At 40.2% G+C, this 10,852-nt stretch overlaps 1 protein-coding gene and 1 long non-coding RNA gene across 2 annotated transcripts; one reads left to right on the top strand and one right to left on the bottom strand.

The window, feature by feature from the left end:
• The first annotated feature begins 4,155 nt into the window (after positions 1–4,155).
• LOC116685695 (transmembrane protein 100) lies at positions 4,156–7,999 on the top strand. The gene is made up of 2 exons (XM_032510619.1): positions 4,156–4,192; positions 4,390–7,999. Exon 2 carries the CDS (start codon positions 4,624–4,626, stop codon positions 5,071–5,073), a length of 450 nt encoding a protein of 149 aa, XP_032366510.1. The 5' UTR covers positions 4,156–4,192; positions 4,390–4,623; the 3' UTR covers positions 5,074–7,999.
• A 210-nt stretch (positions 8,000–8,209) lies between these two features.
• Positions 8,210–8,708, bottom strand: LOC116685697 (uncharacterized). The gene is made up of 2 exons (XR_004331017.1): positions 8,678–8,708; positions 8,210–8,342 (listed from the first exon to the last, which is right to left on the bottom strand). It is a non-coding gene; the product is annotated as an uncharacterized LOC116685697 (long non-coding RNA).
• Positions 8,709–10,852: the final 2,144 nt, after the last annotated feature.

The following is a 10,852-nucleotide window of genomic DNA, read 5'->3' as shown; positions in this document are numbered from 1 at the left end:
ACCGGATCGGGCTGTATGCCCTGCCTCCCTCTAGTTTTATTATATTATTGATTAAATGATAGATAAATCTGACAACTATGATGAGAAGCAGGTTGGCCTGATTAGGCGGATGATGCAACTCCTCACTCTCTAACAATATTCAATTCAATTGGATTTATATAGTGCTAAATCACAACAACAGTTATTTCTTAGCGCTTTTCATAGATGAGCAGGTCTAGACCATACTCTGTGATGTTATACAGAAGTGCTCAGTGCATCATGGGAAGTCCCCTAGCAGTCTAGACCTATAGCAGCACAACTGGTCCAGGACTCACCCGAGCCAGCCCTAACTATAAGCTTTATCAAAGAGGAAAGTCTTAAGCCTACTCTTAAATGTGGAGACGGTGTCTGCCTCCTGAACCCAAACTGGAACCTGGTTCCACAGGAGAAAAGCCTGATAGCTAAAGGCTCTAGCTGCCATTCTACTTTTATAGACTCTAGGAGCCACAAGTAACCCTGCATTCTGGGAGCTCAGTGCTCTAGTGGGGTAGTAAGGTACTATGAGCTCTTTAAGATAAGATGGTGCCTGACCATTAAGAGCTTTGTAGGTGAGAAGAAGGATTTTACAGGAAGTCAATGCAGAGAAGCTTAAACAGGAGAAATGTAATCTCTTTTCCTGGTTCCTGTCAGAATATGTGCTGCAGCATTCTGGATCAGCTGAAGAGTCTTTATGGACTTTTTTGAGCAGCCTGATAATAAAGAATTGCAGCAATCCAGCCTTGAAGTAACAAATGCATGGACTAGTTTATCTGCATCATTTTTAGACAGGATATTCCTGATTTTTGCAATATTACGTAGGTGAAAAAAGGCGATCCTTGAAATCTGCTTTATGTTGGAATTAAACCCGGTGTATATATTACATGGTACCTGTGTAATATATACACGGATACCTGGAACTGGACGCTTTTATGAAAACTAACAGCTGTGCACAATGTTATTTTTGAAAACGGACAGGTTGAAATGTTTGTTTATGAAAATAGCCAGCCACGTGTGAACGTAGCAAAAGAACTCTCTTTCTAGATTTTTGTGCTTGTAATTGTAGCAAAATAATAGGCGTAGCTAATGACGTTAATGATGGTTCAATCTTTTAAAAATAGACACACCTGAACAGAATGCAGCCGTGATTCATGTCATCAAAAGTGTCTACTCTGAGACTGAAAAAAAAACATAACCAGGTAGATACTGACTGTTTTAACCTAATCTGAATACTGACCAACTATTTCCATAGTCAAAGTGCTGAGCAGGAACATAGAGCTAACACTAAACTCTACAAACTTGCTTTATCCGATGTTCTCAATATCAAAGTTAGACCCTCTTAGCAGCTATGCTAGCCAAACCCCTCCTTAACAAAAACATGGTATTGACATTACCTTCAGTGTTGTGGAAGTAGCTTTGAAATTACTAAAACTTGTTTTAGGAAGTTAAGCTACAGCAACACTACACTTATTTTGATAGTAGTGACAAGTTAGGCTACAAGCTATGCAGAAGAATTAGCTTAATACTTTAACCTTTGTGTTGTCTTAGGGTCAAATTTGACCCGTTTTCTAAATCTTTATATCAGTAATATGGGTTTCTTTGTTACTACCTAATAGTAATAGTTCTATTTTTTAACATTTGAAAGAAGAAAAAAAAATCTAAATGTTTAGAAACCGTATTCTGGCTGAACATTGACATATACCCTTCTGTGATTATCCCACCTTCATTATTAGTCTGAACACTTCATAATTTCTGCTTTCTTATCTCCAGGATTAGGTATAAGTTCCTATAAATAAGGTTTATTGACCACAAATTCCAAAAACAAGTGTAAAACTAGTAACAAGTGGTGTTCCCTACAAAGCATTAGGCATTGAGTGGTTAAGGTTAGGGTAGCCGACTGGTCACGGGATAGGACCTGAACAGATCAGGTTTCGTTACCTTGCGTAAGCATGGATGCCTGACCAATAGTAGCGTCTGAATGCTTTTGAAGGGCGGGTCTTGCCACTGACTTACGTGGGTTCCATAATAATGCATCATTACATGTAGCACTGCATTTATTTATTGTCTACATAGGCAAGTTTGCAAGGTGAAATGATAATTATTTACACTAGACACACTAGAAACCAAACTCAGTACACCTGTTTGAACCTGTAAAGATCTATCAGCTCTTGTGTCATTCAACTATTAGCCGTACCAGGTAATTCAAGCTTAAATGGCCCCAATAGACCCTTTTAACTACCAACAATTTGACACGTCATGGCAGGAAAAGCACAGCTGTAAATAATTAATACATTATTAATGACAGCATTTCATTTTGGCGTGCCCGTTTCAGTGCTTGAATTGTCCGTTCAGTACTAGCTGACTGACACGGCATGCTGGGACATGTTAATGGAACTTAATGTTATTAATTACAACTGTGCTTTAATGAGTAAAAATCAAAGGGCCTATAAGTGCTCATGAAAAACAGGGGAGAAGTTAAAATGTCTCATCAAGGTGCAACAAACCAGCAAATAATCCAACAAAAGTGGCTTGCAGTCCAACGATGTCCAAAATGCCACAAGTGACTAATCAAGTAATGTTTTTTACTACTGAAAACTATAATGCAACGCCTTTGATAACTTCCAGTTAGAAACAATGCCAATGTGTACTACATGCATGTGTAACTCAAAAAGCAACGCAGTTTTATTTACATAGTACAACAGTTTCAGCAACAAGGCAATCACTGTGTTTTATATAAAACATTAAAACATTCAATGAAGAAAATATAACCGCTAAAATAGAATAAGACAGGTATTAAATGTGTATTGCTTATTATTATGAAAGGAGCTCCATTGTAAACAACCTTTGTCCGGATCCCTTTTTCCCCCGGGATGGTGTCTGCTTGAATATCAGTTCCTTTTACTCTTTGCCATTTTCACTGGGCTTCAGTAGTAGAAAACTGTAGATCTGTGGCTCCACTATTGGAGGTTTAACTCAATTAATTTGAGTACTGCTCACTCAGAGCAGCTGTGCCTGTGAGATATCAGCTACAATCAGACATGGGGTAATTACAGCAGATCCTGAGGACTAGGAAATTTCATTGACTCAAGAGAAAAGAAAATCATGAAGAGTATACAATAGTTCATCGTACGTGCATGCACGTACGTGATTTGCTGTATGCACTAATACACGGTGATATGAGCTGTCCCAAGGGATGCGTGGCATAGGCTCATGTGTCTCACTGTCATTGTCTGAGAGGAGAAAGGGGAGCGTGAACAACAAGGGGACATATATGGGGGAAATATGATGAGGACAGCAACCGTTACAAGGCTAACTATCATGCCTTTGTGCAGGGGAACACGGATGACGCACATGACGTGAGGCAACAAGAAGACAGACAGAGAAGCAGTAGAGTGTGTTTTCAATTAACGTGTTGTGGATGTTTCCACATCACATCCTTAATTACATATCGCCAATGTGAAAAGCCCTTAAGTCCAATTTGGGGTTTTTTTGAATAAGAAATTACATGTCATGCATTTACATGGGACATCAACCCTCAGGCTTGGGTTTTCACATTGAGAACGTGACATTTTGGAGAAACAAGGTTCCATCAAACTAATGATGTACTATCCCTCTGCAGTGAAAATATTGCACAGCCTTATAAAAACCTTGGCATATTGGAGGTTTTCATATAAACGTGTGTGACAGCAACTATGAAAACTGGAGATGGACAGAGACAGATGCGCAGAATGTGCTAGACATACATTAGGTGCATGTCCAGCCAAACCAGCATATCAATACTGGCGGTATGTAATGATAACAACAGCAGTGATGTTAGTTATACACAATGTTGCACTGTCATCAATGTCACATTTGCATCTGTTCTGCCTGCATCATTTTGATTCTGCAGCTTACAGCAGACCCAGAACGAGGCACTACCTGAGGGATATCTCAAATTCCTCGTCACATTAAATAATTAATTAATATCACTGAATGAGACTGCTGAATAGTTCACCTCGCCCACACCCCTCCTCCCTGAAATCACTCTGTTGAGGGAGCCAATCATTGCCTCCACTCCTGTCTACCACTTCTTGTAGGCCCCTCCTACTCTTCTCTGTGAATAAATAGTCTATGGGCATCACCAGACACACACACACAGACACTACTGCTGCTGCCTCAAGCAAGCTGAAAATTCAGGGTGAGTGCATCGTCTTTGCATCTGTGTGTGTGAGGCTGAAAATACATGTTTTCATCTTATGGTCTTTTCTCTTTCACCTTTTTTTATTTTTCTGCATTCAAAAATGTTTTAATCTGTGGCAAAGCTGAAATATTTTTTGTTCTTCTAGGTGTGTTTTAGCGCCATTTCTCATCTCCTCTCCTACTCTCTATTTTCAGCTCTTCTCTCTACATCTCTCCTATTGCAGGCACATGCTGGCAAGTATTGAGAGCAATAGCAGCAGCAGCAGCAGCAACCTCACTGGCATTGACAGAACTAGGAGCAGCCTTAGAGAACCCCCTCCTGTGGCATTATCAAGTGTCAGTAGCAAGCAACCATTGGACGCACGCTGACGGGACCGCCGCTGACGGGCAGCCTTTCTCGCATCATTACCCAGGGACAGCAGCTCCAAAATGGGATGCTCCTCAGGCCGCCAGACCCCTGCCCTTCACCCAGACCTGGTTTGCGGCAGCAACAAGGCCAACAACTTACCCCAGGACTCGGAGAACCAGAACCAGGGTTTGAATAGCTGCGGAGAAGGAAGTGTTGGAAGAGACCCTGCCAAACCACCAGAGTCTGTCCCCACGCTGGAGAGACTGGCCCAGGCTACAGGAGGGACAGAAAAGTCCTGGTACCGCTGCGTTTTCCCGTTTGGCGTGATATCCCTCGTGATTGGCATGGCAGGCACAGGGGTGACGTTCACTTTTGACACGCTGCTCCAGACCAAAGTGGTGTCAGTGGCACTGCTGTGTGCCGGCTTCGTGATGCTGCTCGTGGCAGCCGTTTGCTGGAGGGCCCACAGACTGAGGAGGAGGAAAAAGAAGGAGAGTGGATTCTTCACCACTGATCAGGGCACTTTGTGAGGGACAGGCGGACTTCAAATCCTTGTTAGTCAGGACAGAGCACTTGAAGTTGGACTTTTTGTAAACAAGAAAGGCAACTCAATAAGAAGAATGTGATGCAGCTACATCCATGCTTTTCTTCTATGCACTAGGACAGAGTGATAGATAACTTGATTAATTATGGAAACATTGTGCCAGGGAAAGGTCCATCATCACCATCCTGAGCAGATACACAGGTTTAAGTATGCGTCACACAAAAACTCCCCCTCTCCTTTTCTTTTTTTGCCCTTCTTTATAATGGATTACTTGAGGATCCAGTGGAGTACAGAACCCACTATAGATTATTGCTCCAAGACTGGCCTCATGTGTCAGGGAAACGAACGAGAGATAGGCAACTCAGGAACAGGAACCTTACTGGTTCTATATCTACAGCTTGACAGTGCACATTCTCCCTAAAGAGTTGTGTCTGTGTGGGATCTGAGGTGTTATCTACATTCATAAACAGATTTCAGCATATGTCAGAAGTCATCATAGCAACAGTCTTTAAGAAATTGTCAGCCGTTTGTGTTTGTGCATGCTAGTGCAATTGGTTTACAGAGGGATGCTATTTTTCATACCAAGGGAATCTTAGTGGTCAGAGGAGCTCAAGACAACATATTTGCAAGTTTCAAACCTGATTAATGAAACACGGTTTCCCTCTCCCTACAAAACAACAGCATTTCTGCACAGATAACACTTACAGTACATTTCCATAGGAGCGTTGCGTTCCACCGCTGATGCTTGATGGGCTTTCTACTAGTAATCAGTTACTTTTCAATGCCTACTGAGAAGCAAATAGAACAGGCTACACCCTCCACATCTGTGATGGCTGCACCTGATTGGATACATGCTTTGAATAGTGCGCTGTTTGCTTTCAAGATGCACCAACATGGCTTCTTGTTTGGAAACCCTTGCTTATTTTACAAAAATAGTTCACCAAAATGTGTTTCTAAAAATATTTTAGGCAAGAAATAAGCTATGCAGATGCTGAATCTGTCTTCATTTCAAATTGACAACAGACATTTTAAAAGATTTTCAGGGGTTTCTCGAGAGGCTGCAGATTTACATAAATGAGGAGCGGCCAACTCGACGCAGCCATCTTTGGAAAGTTGCGGCGATGCTACCAGAATGCATTAGCCGGCTGCTTACATAGCCAATGACTAGGAAGTGTGGAAATGACGCTGCCTGTGGACACGTAGCTTTACTCTTCAACTGCTCCAGCGCCCTTATTAGGCAAAAGTGAAACAGTGAATCTGGCATAATCACGTAAAAACCGCTAGCACGCTTTGTCCATTTCCCCAGAGTTTTTCTGTCTGCAGTCTAATTTTGTGTTATCAGGCACACAGGTCAACCTCTTTTCTTCCTGCCACCAAGCTCTTTGGTGGAAAATCCCAGCCCAGCTGTGCCAGATCAATGGAAAGCGCCACTCCGCGCAGTGTTAAGCATTAGAGGTAATAGCTTGCATTTTTAGTCGGAGTACATGAAAATGCTCTCCCTGGCACTCTTGGACCTGTCATACACGGCTTGTGCATTGTATGACAAGGAAGTCCCATCATAGAAACAGTAACAGTTAAAAGACACCAACAAAAGACAAAGCCCTCAAGGGCCTGATACTCTAATCCATGGCTCCCACAGAGCCAAACAGAGGCAACACCTCTAGACATTTAGGTTTGAGAGCTGAGGGGAAAAATAAATGTTTGCCTTCATTTTACCCTACACTATCCAAAGAGGGATATACACTCTTGTTCATATATGCGACTGGATATGAGAAATGGGCATTAAGTTAATTATTCCCGGCGGACAGGGAGGTTTAACTGGTCTGCATGAATTAGGTTACCTGTATGACCCCAGTAGCTGTCATCTTAATGCCTTTGACCTGGATATTGTCCTTTCTTGAGCACATGCTACATTGGACAATGTCAGAGGTTTTTTTTAACCAACTAGCTATCACGTTCTTTGTAAATTGTTTCTTAAAGTTAGAGCAAAATATTAGTTGTGGATCTAAAATGTAGCAGTGTTTCACCCACAGTAACTATGATAATGTCTGGTCAGGTGATGTGATTTTGAGAAGACCCAGCAGCTTCTTCTCAGCTGTAGCGTTGTTATTGTATTTGATTAAGGATTTTTTTGATTCCTATCGCTTTGATAAAGTGTTTACTGGGCATCACACGTGGTCCAGTTATTTTTGTTTGCATGGAGAACTCCAGTTCTCATGTGAAGCAGCAGCTGTAGTGTACTGTATGTGTGCACACCAAAGCTACACATAATCTACTCCCTGTGATTTCCCCTCTTCTTTCTTCATTTCCTTTCTATTTTCAATCCCAACTCGTCACATTTGGCCACTGCGTCAGGGCCCCTTTGTTGTCATCTTTTTTAACGCCCTGGGTACCTCAATGGCGTCATTTTTCAATGTGCAGGGTATAGTTAGGTTAAGGCAACAAAACCACATTGCTAGATATAGGAAAAGATTGTGGTTTGGGGGTAAAATAATTATGTTTGTTACCAAAGGTTAGGGTTAGCCCTTAACCGAGAGTGTGTAATATAACTTGTGTTTGTGACGCTAGTTAAGTATGTTCTGTACGTAACTTACATAGGTTGAGTATATATTGTAAGTAAAAATAAGTCGTTGACTTTTGGGACACAGGACATGAACAGCGGTCTATTCTGAACAATGTTTTTTCCAAAGTGGACTTTTCCATTTTCATCCTCCCTACATAAACTTTGTCTCTCTTCAGGCTGCGTCATCTAACTGCACCGGTCGAACAGTTGAAAGCCCTGTGAGTCTCACACAAACACTAAAAGTGGCCTTGTGCGTCAGTGGCAGACACTGAGGGCCTTTGACCAAGCTGCCATATTCGACGAGTTGAGGGTTGTCCTTTCACAGATGCTAATACAACCCAGGACGATCCAAGATAATCCTTCACAGTATCGATGTGTTCATGCTTGTACACACATATTCGTTCTTAAATACTATGTATTCTTCTTACTGACATATCCTAAATACTACTTTCTAAGAGTGTAGCCACATTTCTGAATGTATCTCTGACAGTGAGTGTCTTATGAACATCCTTATGAACTATTTATTTATTGTCTATTTTGCCTTGTTTTTTTGTTTTTTTTCTGTCTCAATAGCTCTCTGGTTGTAATGACTTCAAGTATGTTGCTGTGAGTCTTAATTGTAACTGTGTCATTCCAAAATGAGACATTGCCATTTGAAGAAACTGACACAGGTCAAAGTAAGTCAAGCCATTCTAGCGTGGTATAGAAAGCCTGCAGGAAGACTCGATTTGTGCAGGTTCTCATTAATATTCAATAAGCTAAGCTGCTTAACTCTGATTGGCTAACAGCCAGCCAATGAAAGCCTGGCTATCAGCATCCTTTACCCAGCGCAACTGGGCGAGCTCTTGAATAGTAATGAGCTCAGGGAACATGACATCCGACTGACCAGCTGTTATAATTGGCCTGATTTCTCCTCTTATTTCTTTTCAGTGGCTAGAACTGACAGAGGAGGTACCACTTCATTTTCACATTCACCACATAACATTTTTCAAAAAATGCAAGTAAAAACGGTTTTGTGTGGGAGGACACCTTTAAAATAAAGCACATTGTAGGTTATACAAAAACGTGTTCTGTTTTTAACCCTACACAATCAAATTATAGATGGTATTTTTTTAGCCAAACTTGAATAAATGCCCATGGTTTTGGAGTGAAACTATTCCGTGGCTTAAGTGATTGTGGTCTATTTGCTTCGAGTTTATTGGTATGGCCTAGTTTTTCTCTGAGTGCCTTTTACTTGCAACATCAGTATTTCCCTGTAAGGTGTGCAGGCGGTGCCGTTGATAGAGTAGCCCAAGAGGGGCTGAAATATTTCAGTTTATTTTAGTCACGTTGGTCTTTTTGAGTGTTATGGTGTACACGAAAATACCTTAAATTCCAATTTGATACTGTTCCTTTAGTAAATAGCCAGAAATACCAAATATATATTTATTAAAAAGTTTATTTTTTGTCTCTCCTAAGTGTGTAAATTGTTCTGTTGTTTACTGTAAGCTGCAGAAGGAGTTGATTAAATACAAAAGTCCGTTTTTGAATCAAGCTGTACAGTTTTAATTTCTTTTCACCATGCTGTAAAGTGCTGCTAAATGCCTTTCAGAGTCATTAGTCAAATCAGTCAAGGAGTGTTTGGCGAGCAATTAGAAGCAGTTCTGAGTGATGTGACCACCATCCCCCCCCCCTCTCTGACCTTTGTACTGGAAGCACGTGCCCCACATGATCCCATCATCCTAGGTATCAACTTAATTTAGGTCATTTGGAAGTGTAGGTGACGGCTTCCATATAATAAAAATAGCATTTAAATTTCTTATGTCATATTTGAAATGAAAATAGCAGCAAAGATAAATTGATATTAAATAAATCAGCAACTATTTTGATTATTTATTCATACAAAGTAAAGTTTCTCTTATTCAAATTACTTAAATGTGAACATTTCCTAGTTTTTTTTCTCCTCTGTAACAGTTAACTGAATATCTTTGAACTTTGGACAAAACAAGACTTAAGAGGACGTCATCTTTGGATAATATCAACATATTTCACCATTTTCTGACATTTGACAGACCAAACAACTATGATAAAATGTAATATGTTGATAAAATCATCAACATATTAATCGACAATAAAAAATAACAGTTGCAACATGCTGATGTCAAGCTGATAAAATGTTATTCATCTTAGTATAACATGCTAACATAACACTAAACACAAAGTATAGCTGAGACTGGTGGGAATAATATTAGTTTTAGTATTTTTGTTCATAAACCAAAGTATTGGACCAATAACCTTGTTGACCCTAATGATGAAACAAGATAAAATAGTCATCGGATCACTAAAGTTATTGCAATTCATTTTACGCACAATGTAACCGTCACTCAAAACCATAAATGTAGACCTCATGGTGACTCCAAAGTCATTACAATACAACTTCTTGAGACCAAATTCCATGGTAATCCATCCAGTAAAAGTTGAGATGTTTCAGCCTCGACCCGAGTGTTGGACAGACTGACCGACATTCCCATCCATCAAAAACAACACATGCACTGTAAATATAACAACTGTTAGAAGCCATGAGGCAGTTAGAAAGGTCCATAGAAATACTGGCTAATGTACTGTACACAGGTGAATTTTAGATAAACAGAATTGTCGGTAAACTTAATGGAAAAGCTACTGGTAATTTTCTGCCAAGATATTTTTCTTACAGATTACCATACAGTACGTAAAGCAGAGTTTGCAGGCCGAGGGAGCACTGCCCCCCTTGTGGCTGAACCGGGTAATTGCATTGTTTGAAAAATGAGTGAAATAATTACTTCTGGCATGACCAGATATTTTATAAATATTTTAATTAACACAAAACAACTAAATGGTTGTAGGTAATACATATTATTTCATATTCAACTCATGCCGACGCTTATGCAAAACTTATTGTTGCACCAATCTGGACATTTGACAGTGTCAACATTGCAATAAAGGTTACCAAATTGACATGGATACAAATTTTCTGTGAGCTTACTAACTGATTGAGCGTTTTGTGCAGATATGGACTTTTATACGTTTTATTCCACTTTGGATAAACGTCAAAGTCTAGAGCGGATTACTGTTTTTGTGTCATTGAAATAAACATAAGTTTATTTAGCATGTTTGCTTTGTCCATATGTGCTCGTACTGTGTTCCACAACTGGTAGGCCAGGTCTCAGCTGCTACAATGAGTCCA

Source organism: Etheostoma spectabile, unplaced genomic scaffold (genome assembly GCF_008692095.1).
Source record: "Etheostoma spectabile isolate EspeVRDwgs_2016 unplaced genomic scaffold, UIUC_Espe_1.0 scaffold119, whole genome shotgun sequence".
NCBI lineage: Eukaryota > Metazoa > Chordata > Actinopteri > Perciformes > Percidae > Etheostoma > Etheostoma spectabile.
Note: the sequence above shows the minus strand (reverse complement) of the source record. Positions and strands in the feature narration are given on the sequence as shown.

Coding starts and splice junctions, on each gene's coding strand:
- LOC116685695 (XM_032510619.1), top strand. CDS start 4,624: ATGGGATGCTCCTCAGGCCGCCAGACCCCTGCCCTTCACCCAGACCTG.